Here is a 14316-nt window from a genome sequence, read left to right as displayed (position 1 = left end):
GGGTGTACAAAAGGACAATAGGGGGATGGCTCTCCATTGCCATACACAAAGAACAGGAAACTTAAGTCAAGGAGGTACTAATTCAAGGTAGGCTTAACAGGAGAAATGAAACTTAAGTCAGGAAACGAAACCTAAGGCAGGCAGGTAAGCTTTTCAGGAGAAACGAAACTTAAGTCAGGAACCAAATGGATGCAACAGGGGGGGTGTCCTTGGTGCTCTCTGAGTTGGTTGTTTTCTGGCAGACATTTCATTACCCCAAACTAGTTAACATTATCGGTGCACTGATGATGTTACCTAGTTAGGGTAATGAAACGTCTGCCAGAAAACAACCAAACTCAGAGAGCACCAGGGACCCCTCATTTCAATCCTGAGCTACAAATATTCTCCTTTAATTGGTAATTCTATCTGGCCAAAGCTGTTTCCTGTTTTACATGTAGCTTTAAAATATGTTAGTTCAGCAGGCAACTGGGGAGCACATCAGAGGCATTGGGCAGGAGGAGGGCAAATATAGAAAGCAGTGTCGCAACATCATGACATGTTTTGCCTTCTTTCATTTGTACACTGTGACATTCCACATGCTTATGGAAAGGGCAGAGTCTGCCTCACAAGAGCAATGCTGCTTTTTAAAAAATAAAAGATTCAGATCCTGCAGATACCCCTGGGACACATCCTGGTTATTATTCCATTAGGGGCTGTTTCCAGCTGTTCCATTTAAAAATAAAATACATTTTGATTTTAATATAATACATTTTAGTTTTCTGGCTTGGGTAGTATAATTATGATGGGCTTTATTAATGCTGTAATGTCTGCTATGCTATGGTTCTATAGATGAGGCTGGCAACCAGCCAACAAGGCTATTTAGTCTCTATAGAGAAGCTATCAAAGTAGTAGGAAGAGATTTCTCCAATCTGTTAAAAACATATTCAAATGGATTGCAAAAATTTAGAATAGAATAGACCCTTTCATTTCAGTACTGATCCATATGCCACACAGGAATTAAGACCAGATAAAAGCATCTGGCCTTCACAAATTTGGAGGGAGCTTAGGTACTTATGAAAAAAGTGTTCAGAGAAATTGAGATAAAGCTTAATATTCTCAGAAACCTGGCAAATTCTAACAATTCTGAGGGCATATCTGTTTCTATGAGTGTATCTGTGTGTACATATATGTGTATGGAAGCTAGTGTGTTATAATGGTTAAGAGTCTTAAGCTGGTTAGGAGTGAGGAAATCCAGGTTCGTATCTTCCCTTAAGCATGGAAGACACCTGAGTGACTTTGGGCCAGTCACTCTCTATCAACATGGGAAATTGCAAAATAACTGTCTATCAACTCACACTGCACCTTCCTGAATGATTATGATCCATAATCTTCAAGGAAGAGACCTTATCCTGCAGTAGTTGATTCAGGTTGTACTCAACACAAAATATCCACTGATTAATAAAGGGTGAACAGATTTTAAAAATTATGCATTTATTTTTAAAACTTGGTTCCAAATACTGGAGCAATTTGCAGCTAATCCACTGCTGTGTCTTTCATTGATACAAGGTTTTTGAATGACAAAGCATTAATCCAGGTGCATTGCAGGGGGAAAGGGGAATTGGCCACAGCATTTTCTAAGCTTTGCATGATTGGAAGACATGAGAGCTCAACAAAGACCCAATATTCTGAGTAGAAGCCTAAAATATATCTCAGGTAAGGGACTGACCATTACACTTACCTGAATCAGCTTCATAGCGTCTACCGGATGCTCAATGTTCCTCACAATATGGCCTCCAATTCCTCCATAGACGATATCCAGTTCAGGCCGTACTTCACAGACAAGATCTAACAGCTTGATGAAGCCTTCATTTACAAGCACATTCTAAAGTAGGGACAAGAACAAGATAAAGGGCTTGGGCTTAGAAATAAGGGATCCTCTCACTTACTTTTAAGTCCATTTACTGAATTAGCCCCTGAAACCATTTCAATGAGTCGTTCTAGGTACAGTTGGATGGCTGTGTCACTGTGCTATTCTCCAGTCTGAGTGTGAAGAAAAGTATGCTGGCAACTTCCCCACCCCCCCACCAAATTCTGTCCAGGAATGAGGCCAGCAAATGGTGATATGCTTAGAGGAGGGGTTCCCAACTGGGGGTGCTCGCCCCCCCTGGGGATGTGAGACGATACTCCAGAGGGTGCAAAAACTTGGGTTTTCAAAATTACAGTGTATATGCATAATTCATTGGTATTATTTTGAACTTTTGTAAGGGGTGCGAGAATATATCAGAAGTGTTCTAGGGGTGCAGGGTATAGAAAAGATTGGGAGCCGCCAACTTAGAGTATCAGTAGAAAAAAAAGGTAGATTCCCCACTTTCATTTTTTCCCACCAAGCATTCATCCTCTGTCAGGAAAAACAAGCAGCAATCACTTCCTTTAAGATGTGGCAGGACAGGGTCATATAAGCATAAGCAGGAGCCTGCTGCTTTGGGGTAGCCACTTTTGAAGCTCCCCAAGTGACAGGTTGTACGTGTAGAACCAGAGTTCTGAACACAAGTCTAGTACTACATTTATGTCTTAAAATAGTCTGACTCACCAGCCACAAATAGGGAGAGAGGGCAGGAGGAAAACAAAAGGCACTCTCACCTCAACATGTGTCCTTCTGCCAGGCCTGTGATCCCCTGACTGGCTTCTTTTTGGACACAGGCTTTGGACACAAATAGGCAAAATGCCACTCCCTGCATCCCTTCATAATCAACATTAGGGCTACCCAAATCCCTTTGTTGGCATACACTGATGAAAACCTACAATGTCCTCAGGGCCACAAGAACCAGCAACATAGATAGTAGAACTTGGATCGCTTTAGATGCTTCAGTGCAGAATAGAGCTGCCTTCTCCTCAGAGAATACTAATCCTGTTTTCTAAATAGCAACATTTATACACCCAATGCTCTTTCAAAAAAGCATTCTATGCATGCTCCTATGGAGCCTGGGTAAGATGTGACAAGTGTTTCAGAAAGAGGCTGCTTCCTCAGTAGAAGCCAGGGGTCTGGTTAATCCTGCAGTCAAACCCAAAATGGCACCAATGGTCACAGGAGAAGGAGGATATCCACAACAGAGGCCAATACCGACAGTAGAGATCCTGATCCTAACCACATTGTCAGTCAATTATCTATGAATTGTCCTTGATCAAGTAGATGGCATAAACTGTATTAGAAGAGAGCACATCTTTCTTTAAAAGCTGAGGTCAACGTTGAGCTTAAAAATGAGCTTAGGGAAATATCAGAAAAACCGAGGATATAAAAACAGTTACCAGAATCTGTTCTTGGTACTGACAGGGAAACTTTAAGATGAGCTCTTCTGACAGAAAAAGCATTTTCTGTTTTTCAAACTGTGCACCCGATACTCAGGGTTCTGTAATTTGCAAATCTACATATATGCCATCAGTTTTCATAACTGATTCAGCCTCTTTTTCCTGTTTTGCACCAAGTATTCTGCTTGGCCAGCCACAGGGAGCTTTACTGGGTCTGTCATACAAATGTGCTTGCTAGCATATTCTTTTGAGTAAAATGGCATGCACTTCCAAACAAATATGCCTGAGATAATTACTCTCAAAAGTAAGGTTTTATGTCTCTCTTTTTGAAGTTCACTTGGTATGTATGCAGTGAACTGCTCTTTTAATACGCAATCCATTTCAAGATGCACTTCAATTTTCTTCACTTAACTCAGGAAGCTCAAAAGCCATCAAGCTAATAGTCCTCTGGTTATTCATATATGGGCTGTATTAGAAAAGGAGCTAAAATTGTTCATGAAAGGCTTTAAGAAGATTTCAACATTATCAAATGTTAGGACTCTATTAGTATGACAGTGTGATTTGTTTGACACGCATGATGCATTTTAACTATGTTCTTAATAATTGTGTGTGTGAGAGAGAGAGGGAGGGAGAGAGAGAGAGAGAGAGAGAGAGAGAGAGAGAGAGAGAGAGAGAGAGAGAGAGAGAGAGAGAGAGAATTTTTTTTTGAAAATGTTTGTTGGCCCTATGGCAACCCAAACTGCAACCCAAAACCCACTTATGTATCGCCAGGTGCCGGGTGGGCATGGCCCACTGTGTGGGCATGGCTGTGGTGGTCATGGCAGACTGGGTGGGTATGGCCAAGGTGGGCATGGTCACCTCGATGTTGCTCGTGGGGAGGGACGCCTGTGGGGGCCGGGCAGGGTTGGGGGAGATCCAGAGGGTCTCTGGCAGGTGGGGCAGTGGGCAGGAGGCTTGTCCTGCACAGTGAGGTGAGGCGAGGCATGGCAGGGCAGGGGTGCCATTGTCGCAGGGCAAGGCGAGGCAGGGGCCGGGGCGGCTGCTGCCTGACACCATTGGCCCCCGCACACAGGCCAGCGAGCGCATGGAGGCCGACAGTGTCCATCAGCAGCCACAGCTTGCTGGCCCCTCGACTGACGCACTCTGGGGCTCCGCAGCCCATTGCCAGCAGTTCAGAGAAGCTGCCTCTGAGCTGGATGGCCGGCCGACAGCTGAGGAGGCGATGCAGTGGGTCGTGCCCGGGAAAAGGAGAGTATGCAAGGTCAGGAGGGATGGGATGGGGGGGGAGGGAAACCAGCCGTGCTGAGATGCATCAGGCCACGTGGGACCTCGGTGAGTTAGCAGGCGGCTGGTTGAAGAGGGATGGTTGCCATCTCCGGAGCAGGGCGCGCGTGCCCACAGAGAGGGCTCTGAGTGCCGCCTCTGGCACGTGTGCTATAGGTTCGCTACCACTGCCTTATGGGCTCCCCTAAAAATCTAACAAGAAAGAGGAATCTAATAGATGCTAATGCTGTGAAATATCCCATCTAATGTTTAGCTTGCACAGAGAATACAATATACTATAAATATCTTATGCTATAAGATATAATGCTGTAAATCTTTATTTCTCTTAGCAAAGTCCAGGGTATGTGGCAACCTTTCATTTACCAACAATTGGTTTTGTGCACATAGCAATATGTATTTCTTAACTTTCCCTCTCCTAATTAATTCTTACTGAGATGTTGATTTCTTCCATTCTGGATTTTGAATTCTTCCTGATTGACATGAGAAGAGCAATAGCGCCTTCTACTGTGAGGAGATTCTGGGACATCTGTGAGGAAAATAAACTATCATTTGGATCCTGAAATAATACACAATAAATTTTTTGTTCCTGGAGCTTTAAAAAAAAAGCCTGCACCTAGATCTGCAGACATGACTCTGTTCTAATTTTGACATAGATTTGTTGCATGATTTTATACAATGCATAAACTCATGAGCAACATTCTTGATCTGTAAAATGGAAATAACAGTGATCGGTAGCTTTTAAAGAAGTACAATGCATTGCTCAGTCATTGCCTCGCATTGACAGTCCAATTAGAGAAAAGGATTTTTAGCAAGGATATCTGGGAGACTAGAGAAAAAGGAACAGGGTACAGCTGCCTGAGAGAACTGTTGATTTTGTTCAGCACAGTCAAATAACATCATTGTTCATTGTTTGTAACTCTGAACAGATTTCTATGATGCTGCATCAAAAGCAGCAATGGTTTCCTCTGCACTCATTTCCTTTTTGACAACTTTTTTTTTGGCAGTAACCACTTCTTTATAAGAATGTTTATTTATGATAAGATATTGAAGCACTTTACATTTTTTTTAAAATGTGCTAAATATATTATTATTTTACCATATGGCAGCAGCTGGCCAAATTTAGCTGGGCTAGGAAGCTAACACAGGTCAAGGGGTGGTAGTAGTGCAAGCACTATAACAAGTATACACATTATGCCATAATCTATGCTTACTTATGGAGGAATGTGTTTATTACATTTCTGCTGCTTATATTGCTAACATAAATCTCAAACAAGGAGTAGACAAATACTACAGATAGTCCTCATTTAGTGACCACAACTGGGATCAGCAACTTGGTCACTAAGTGATATAGTTGCTATTTGGAAAATCATTGGATTGCTACTGTGCTTACAATTTTACTTCAGCTTTTCTCTTTCCCCCACCCCACTCCCCTGCCCTTTGGAATTCTCACCTTGACCACTGGATAATAAGCAAGAAGGGTATTAATATTTGTATTTACATTCACAGGATAGGAAGGGAGAGAGTAAACAGACACACAATGGGGAATACAAACGGAAAGAAATGCATGCATTCCTTTTGATGTGTATTCTCCATTGTGTATTTGCTTACTCTCTTGTTATCCCTTCTTCTCCAATCTTTCTGCTCTGTAGGGGAGAAAATTGGTTAGGCACAGGACAGATTGCTTAAAGAGATCACTTGTTGAAGTGAAGAAAAAAAGAATAAAAAACAGGTGGCATCAGTCAATGTGTACTAATTAACTGTAATGGTAAACATGTGACAGGAAGAGACACTGCAATGGTCATAAATCCCCACCATGATCACAAAGTTATTTTGCCAGCAGCATCATAACTTTGAATGGTTGTTGCACAGCCAGTAAGCAAGATCTACCTATAGTTAGGGATTTCTTTGTTTGCGTGATCAGTTGCAAACTAATCTCAGACAAAAGCTGCAAGAATAACCACTTTCAGCCCCTAAATTTATAAGCAAAATAGTATGGGAACGCCATGGTCACTCAAACATCTTCCTCTGATAGATCTTTCTTGCAGCTCTATGTTTCTTATCCTCTTTGCTATTCAACTGATTTGAAGTCAATCTCTGCAGCCCTGAAGTCTAGAAACAGGAAAACATAAGAAGAAAACTTGGGAACTTTTCTCAGATTCTACAGTGAACTGCATAACTTTATCCATGCTGTGTAGACAGCTCACCCAGGGCCATAAAACTGGCAGCCTGAGAGTTCATCTGTCTGGTAGGCCAGCTCAGAAAATGGCATCCTACCTTTAAGATTCTAAGGCTCCCATTCATTTCTAATCCTTTGCATAGCTTTATTGCCCCTTCATTGTTGATATGGTTGTTGCTGATATCCAGTTCAGTGAGCACAGAGTTGACTTTGAGAGCTTCTCCAAGGGCAAAGGCACCTTCATTCCCAAAGCCATTCCAGGAAAGGTTCAGTATCTTCAATGACCCATTAGTCTCCAGGAAAAAAAAAAGAGTAGAACCAACTTTTATCTGTGACTCTATGTATATTTTTAAAAAATATTTTAATCTTTAAACTATTTTCAGTCCTGGAATCAGAAATGAAATCAATTTGGATGAAGAGAACGCTGACCATGTTTAACGTCAACAAGTATATAATGTGAAGGCCTTGCTTTCCCAACACTTTGTCTTTCACACAGAGACCAACAAGATAACTTTGGGAATCACAGTTGGCCTAAGATGTGTGGAATCTCCTGCTAGTATTCCAGCTGATATTGATAAACTGCATAGTAGCTGCAGTGATTCAAGGCTGAGTCTGCCTCTTAAATTTCCCACAATGCCACCAAGTTCTTGATACTCCTGTTTTCAAATATTTAAGATTCTTTGTGAATAAGAGTCTCTGCTTGCTGCTATCTTGCCATAGGCTTTTGTCCTTGTTGCTTCGGTATCATACTCAACCTGGCCTTGCTCAAGGCCTTCAACTCAAGACACCTAAAGCAGATAGTCCAGCAGATTCTCACCTTGAGACCACCACTCAGGGCCGTCGCGCCCTTCAGCCGCAGATGATTCCAGCTCAGATTCAGAATCTCCAGTGATTCATTGTTGGCTGAATAAAAGATGCACAGACACTTATATATGCTGTATGGGCATTTTTGCAAGATTTATTTATTTATTATATGCTGCCCATATACATTTAATAAAGCAACTGTGGGTTTTGGATAGTTTCTAGATGTCTACAGCTTGTGGAATATGAAGGTCCTTGATGGCCTTGACTCAGTAATATTACCATCTGGCACATCTCCTCCCTTAAGTTGGGAAACAAAACTTACCTAGTACCTGTCCAAATAGCTCTCCAGCTTTCTCAGTAAACTCATTGTAACTGAGGTCCAGCTCTATCACTCTGTAATTAGCCTGTAGAAAGATTGGTGCAGAGACCTGTAGACTCAGTTGTTGTCTTCCATTAAAGCACTAGCCTTAAAACAAGGGTCCCTTTGCTCACAAATGTTTGTGATACGTGACACTCTACTTTTCCAAAACATTAGTAATGTTTCCAAGGTACTGTCATATATGCATCTATCTACTTTAAAACATGTACATGGAATACCATGTTGACCTAATACCATCTCAAATATGCCATTTTTATATTTCCTCTGCATCTCTACTGGTGGAAGGCCAGCGTGTAATTAGTTATCCAGTCTTGAAGTAGCAATTTAGTGTCTTCAGAATAAAACCACTCTGGTTTATTCTTCAAGAGACCTGATTGATAGGAAACTACAGCATGCTGAAAATTATACTCAATGGTAGAATATAGTTCAAACAAACAGTCAATTTCAGTGCATACCTCCTTATTTCTGACTCTGATTAGGGCTTCCCTCAGAGAAGGTAAAGAGAAGTTCAAAGTTATTAAAGAATGATTAAAAAAGAAAATTTATTAAAGAGGTATGCATTTTTCTGTGGTTATCTCAAATAGAGACTTGAAGAAAGTACAGCCCTTCTACCCAAGAGACCAAGTCTGATCACAATTTGAGAGAAAAAGATCGTGTAGATGTTTCTTATTTTACAGTATTCGTAAGCCTCTTCAATCCCAAGATTCTGAGTAACATGTTTAAATTAAAATAAATATTAACCAAAATTATAACAACAAAAAGTAAATCTGAATAATATTCAAAATACATAATCACATAAAACCCAAGCTTGGAATTTACAGTCATTCACCTAGGACCAAAACCTCAGTAAAATAAAAAAAAAAGATTTAAATCTATTTCTAGCATTTAGCAGGGCAGGGGCTGTGTGTATGTCTAGAGGAGCAGTAATCCATAAAGTGATGGCTGTTACCAAGAAGGCCTGCCATCTTACCCCTGCCTTAGGAACCCCACAAAGGGAGGAAATTTTCCTGGGCTGGAAGTGAATTGGACAGGCGGATTCAGTTTTACCAAGGTTTTGCCTGATGTACCCAAGTACTGCACTGTTTAGGCAGGCGTAGTCAACCTTGGCTCTTTTATGACTCGTGGACTTCAACTCCCAGAATTCCTGAGCCAGCTTAGCTTAGCTGGCTCAGGAATTCTGGGAGTTGAAGTCCACGAGTCATAAAAGAGCCAAGGTTGACTACCCCTGGTTTAGAGCTTTAAAGATAATAACCGGCACTTTAAATTGTGCACAGAAGTCTGCAGTAACCAATGCAGATGATTTTATCCCCTTTAATGTTTACTATGAGCTCTTTACCGCCAGAATGCAATGCTATTACTTCAGAATTAGTCCTTCCTGTACTGAATGAGCAACTGAGGGTGTTGCATGCAGAAGCTTGTTGCGCTTGTAGACAAGAGGTGTTTCCCAAATATGGCCTTGTGCCATGATTGGGGATGATTGGAGTCTAAAGTTGGAGAAGCTTGCTTTAAAAGCTCCAGCTAGTTTGGGGAATTCTTTTTATTATTTTACTATTTTTATACTTAAATGCTTCCTTCTTTATTCCAGATGCCCAGTTGTCCCCTTTAGCAAGATACTCACAATTAAGGATTCAGAAAAATAAGGTGCTGCCTCGTCTCTAAAATCATTTCCTAAAGACAAAGAAAAAGAGCTGCTAAAAAATTGGAGGGCTGTTTTAGGTAAGTCAATTGCTTAGTCAGTTTCTGCCGTTTGCAAAGGCTACTTGTAAAATTCATACACAGTACACAGATCTCATATAATACGCTTATATGATGCATGGAAAACTCAATTAATTTCATTTTAAAAAATGGAAATGGTCTTTGTTTTGGAAAAGAAGAGCATTTGACTTAATAATTCAAGAACTGGGTATTATCTAAAATTAGGAAGCAATTCGTTCCAACAGGGCTTCAAACTGTTAGCCAGTAAAAATGAGAACTATCAAAGTAGATAGTAGGAATACATCAACAAAGCTTTTAAAAAGCTATATTACTTATAAAGAGATAAAAAGCTTTAACAATAACAAGAAAGCAGGTTATCAAATCTTGGAGTTTTAGACACTATAAAATTTCAGGCAAGACTTTTTTCATCCTCTCGAGTATATATGAAGTTACTCATGTTTGAATTTGTGTGCCCAAGATGGGGATTGTAATCCTAAACTACAGTTAGGGTTCATCTTGTATACTCAGAAAGGAGGTATATGTTGGCACTTGTCATGCAGCAAACCTATGAAAGATCACAAGCTTCTCACCTGTGATTTACAGACCCCAAAGGTGCAGATCTGGGGCAAATCATTATTCTGTATATCGTCCCATTCCTGTCAGCCACAATCCTTGGATCTTTCAATAGATCTTTCTAAGAGCAAATGCCGCATTCTGTAAAGTTGATACCTGAATTTTGCTCTGCTGCATCATTCTGCCTTTCTTGAAGAAACCTACCTGCAAGTCTAATGGACCGGATATTAGAAATATTATGGTAAAACATCCTGCAGATAGCTTCAGCTCCATCTTTGTTGAGGTGATTATGGGAAATATTCTAAAAAGAAGAAGAAAAACTTATAGAGAAGAGTTAAAAAAAAAATAGGATGATGCCCTTAGCAGTATGTGAGCAACTAGATATTTGTGAATTCCTATAGAATGACACAGACCATGTTATCCAGAGTGGTATGTCAGTCAGAATTTAACTAGCAAGATTTTACTCTGCTCCAAATGTTTTCATTTTCAAATGTCTCTATGTATATTTACACATAATTTAATGTACCTGCATTTAGCCAAGTGCCATGTCATTGCTGTGAAAGCTTTGAGTGAAGACTACCAAAAGACAGATTAAAAAAAAAGAGGAATCAGCCACAAAAATACACTTTCCCAAGTTTTCCCCATCAACATGAGAACGGAAGGGTTGAAGGCACATCTTAGAGTCAATGAACACTTGAAGAAGGCTAAACCTTTGTGAAACCTGATTGCCCAAGCCCAACTAAATGGCTTAAAACTCAGAGTTGATCAAATTTCCATGTAGACTTAATAGTTAAATTGATTGTACCCAAAGTAGTCTAGGCCAGGCAATTACATTTACATTTAGTTCATACTATTTAACTCTTTTCTGTAATGATGTCTTACACAAATGGCATAACTGCTGCAAGTGATGTAACTTGCAATTTAATAAATAATCAGGGATAACAAAGCCTTCACCCCAATTAGTCCATTACACTGTTTCTTTATGCAGCCACAAATACATAGACACTTAATTTTTGTAAATAATATATTCATTTGCAGATAGATATTCATATCTAGCAATGGATGCTTTTCTCAGTTAATAGATTATTGTGGAAGTATTATACAAAACACTGACCGCTTCATCAATTTTTCCTGCATCTCACATAACTTTCTAAAAGATAATGCACAGTATGTGCTAATGCCTATAGCCATTAAGTGTATCTCTATTATTATTGTACTGAAGACCATTTTCTGGGGGTCTATAACTGGAAGCAAGTGGAAGAAACTGGACCAATTTTATCAATACAAAATTTGTCCCCCACCCACCTACCCACCAAGAATGCATCAAACTATTCGGCAGCCATTCATTACCCTTTATTTTCTACTGAATTCTGAAAAAGCAAAGTGATGAATCTGAGATACTAAGAAGACATCCTAGTAATGTTGTCAATACAATCACTGGGTCTGTTTATTCAGCCTTCTTCATATAAGGAGAGCAAATTGTAGACAATTGGGGAGGGGGGGAGGATGGATTATAAGAAGAATTTAACACTTTTCCCCTTGCTGTCATAGTTGCTCAAACGGATTACTAATTTCATAACTTACAAAACACATGTGCAACTTTTTATTGAGAAATAAGAATATAATAATAATAATAATAATAATAATAATAATAATAATAATAATAATAATAATAATAATAATAATAATAATAATAATAATAATAGTAAAGTTGGAAGGGACCTTGAAGGTCATCTAGTCCAACCCCCTGCTCAGGCAGGAAACCCTATACCATTTCAGACAATATAATAGTCATAATACTACTGAACTTGTAGGTTCTATCACAAATATTTTAGAATGAAATAGTTGTTCAGCATTCCATTAGTTCCTACTGTCCCATTAAACATTCAAGTTTAATAGCAACATTTGCATTTTCACAAGGACAACGCTCAGGCTTTGGGGATTGCGTGGGACACTAGCATATAGCAGGGTCAAATAAGTAAAGACTATGAAGCTCATAGGACATCCAGAAAATCATGAAATAGCCTGGCATATTAGCCAAGCATAATTCTACAGTGCAGTACAAGAGAGTTTCCTTTGTCGTCCTATGAGGGAAACACAGAATACCATCTCTTGGATGTAGCAGTTTTCTCGCAACATCTGTACTAAGTATGTAGTTCCTTCAGCCAGAATCCAGTTATCCTCTAGCTCCAGGTGAGTGATGGTTGTGTTGGACTACAGAATGAAGAATTCAAAAAGGAAAAAAAAATGCTGACATTTAGTAACATTAATTTACAAATAATGTAAATTATGGGCAAAACTAGAAGTGCCCATAACAATTCATGTTGCTATATTCTGGAGCATAAGCAGCTTCTAGATAACCAGAAGGGCAGTGTCATAGATCACACTCAATGTATTCACAGTGAGAATCTTTAGCCAATAATGCTGTATATCTTAAACATGAAAACAAATCTTTAGCTCTGAGTTTTTTCTTGTGTCTATGTAGCAGACATTAAGGCTAGAATGTCAAATGTTTACATCTCTTGCAGATCGTCCTCTCTTTACCACCAGTTGGCGGTTTAATTTTAAACTCAGTTATAGTTAAAATGCTTAAAAGATGGAAGAAGGAAGAAGGTTCGTGGAAATTGCCAGTTTTGCCATGTGTTTAAACTAATCTATCAGTATTATAGGGTAACCCTTTAATCCTTCTTCCCCAAACTGGGAAAACAGTGTTGAAGTGCAATAGCATCAGGTAAAAGTGCTTACAACCAGAGCAATAGCAATGGCTTTGGTTCCCTTTGGTCCAAGACCATGATGGTTGAGATTCATAACAGGCTCTTCCATGTTCCGCATGAAGTATGAGACAGGAATCACTCCCACCAGTTTGCATGCCTCTCTATACAGGTCTGCACCCTTTATAGTTGTAAATGAGCGCTCAGCATCTGCAAAGGATAAGTATATAGACAACAATGCATACTCTAGTTCAATACAGAAAAAACAAATTAAGCCCTGTCAAGGGCTTCACAGGACAATTATTAAAGAGAATTGAACTAGTGAGCCTTGACATATCTATGCATGCAATTAGGTTAAAAACTCCTTATATACACCTCCCTCCCCCTATTTTCCCCACAACAATAACCTTGGGAGGTGAGGTGAGGTGGCCCAATGTCACCCAGCTGGATTTCATGGCTAAGGTAGGATTGGAACTCACAGTCTTTTGCTTTCTAGCCTGGTCCTTTAATTACTAGGCCAAACTGGCTCTCTAATTATGTGTAATGAAGTAATGAAGTGCTATTAGGGTTGCATTGTTTCAAATCAATGTTAGATTTATGAATTCATTTTGATTGGGTTGATCCTACCTAATGGTGTTGACAAGACTACCTTATGACCCATCTATATTTGAGTTGGTGAACTACAATGCAAACAATCCTTTAAATTAAGCAACAGAAGCCCTGTGTTAAGGTGAGCATTTTGGGGAACTTTCACAAGTTGAGAAGTAGGGAATATTTGTATGAAAGACAGAAGGGAAATATTCACCTTCAATTGAAAGATCTGTGTCGGAACTGTCTTCTCTTTTCTCTTCTGCTACCTCAGAGGCATCAGCAACTGACAAAGTCTCCACATATGTGCTGTGTTCTGATACCTCACTACCTGCAACCAGATTAATTACTTTCTGTATGAATAGAAGGTTCTTGAGATATTGAATACCCAGCATGCTGTCCAGAAAATCTATTAACAAACTTCAGACACCCTTAAACAGCTGTTCATTTTTTCCCTTTTGAGTTTCTTTGCCCAGTTGTACATAACGTTCATGAAAAATCTGTTACAAGTCAATGGATGTTGTCTATGGTCGGAGTCAGACGAGGTAACCACAAATAATCATTTGAAGTTGTCCCCCTCAACACCTGCAGTGCTGGCTCAAAAGGATACCATTGCTAGTTTCAAAGGACACCATGCTAAGGCTAGAAAAAGTTCTGTTTTCTCAATTATTTGCTCCTGTTAGCCAAGTTAGATTCCCCACTGTTTATTGATCTTTTGCCTAAAATTATGCCATTCCCTTTTCTAGTGTTCCTTTCCTACCATTGATTGAAAGACCATAATAGTAATCTCCTGTGACAATTGGAAAACAATTTGTGTGCTG

The 14316-nt window shown here is 39.7% G+C and overlaps 1 protein-coding gene across 1 annotated transcript in view; it reads right to left on the bottom strand.

The window, feature by feature from the left end:
• Positions 1 to 1717: 1717 nt before the first annotated feature.
• Positions 1718 to 14316, bottom strand: part of LRRC74A (leucine rich repeat containing 74A) — a gene marked incomplete at its 3' end in the record, with an annotated part of 14316 nt that continues 1717 nt past the window's right edge. The window contains exons 2-11 of the mRNA XM_015814240.1: positions 13713 to 13826; positions 12942 to 13117; positions 12303 to 12410; positions 10401 to 10497; positions 9547 to 9596; positions 7872 to 7953; positions 7563 to 7648; positions 6844 to 7038; positions 5000 to 5095; positions 1718 to 1861 (exon numbers count right to left, since the gene is read on the bottom strand). Coding sequence (XP_015669726.1) covers positions 1718 to 1861; positions 5000 to 5095; positions 6844 to 7038; positions 7563 to 7648; positions 7872 to 7953; positions 9547 to 9596; positions 10401 to 10497; positions 12303 to 12410; positions 12942 to 13117; positions 13713 to 13826 — 1148 coding nt within the window. The remainder of the gene's footprint in view (positions 1862 to 4999; positions 5096 to 6843; positions 7039 to 7562; positions 7649 to 7871; positions 7954 to 9546; positions 9597 to 10400; positions 10498 to 12302; positions 12411 to 12941; positions 13118 to 13712; positions 13827 to 14316) is intronic.

The sequence above is a fragment of the Protobothrops mucrosquamatus genome, unplaced genomic scaffold (genome assembly GCF_001527695.2).
Source record: "Protobothrops mucrosquamatus isolate PMUCROS unplaced genomic scaffold, P.Mucros_1.0 scaffold231, whole genome shotgun sequence".
NCBI lineage: Eukaryota > Metazoa > Chordata > Lepidosauria > Squamata > Viperidae > Protobothrops > Protobothrops mucrosquamatus.
This window is presented reverse-complemented; position numbering and strand designations above follow the sequence as displayed.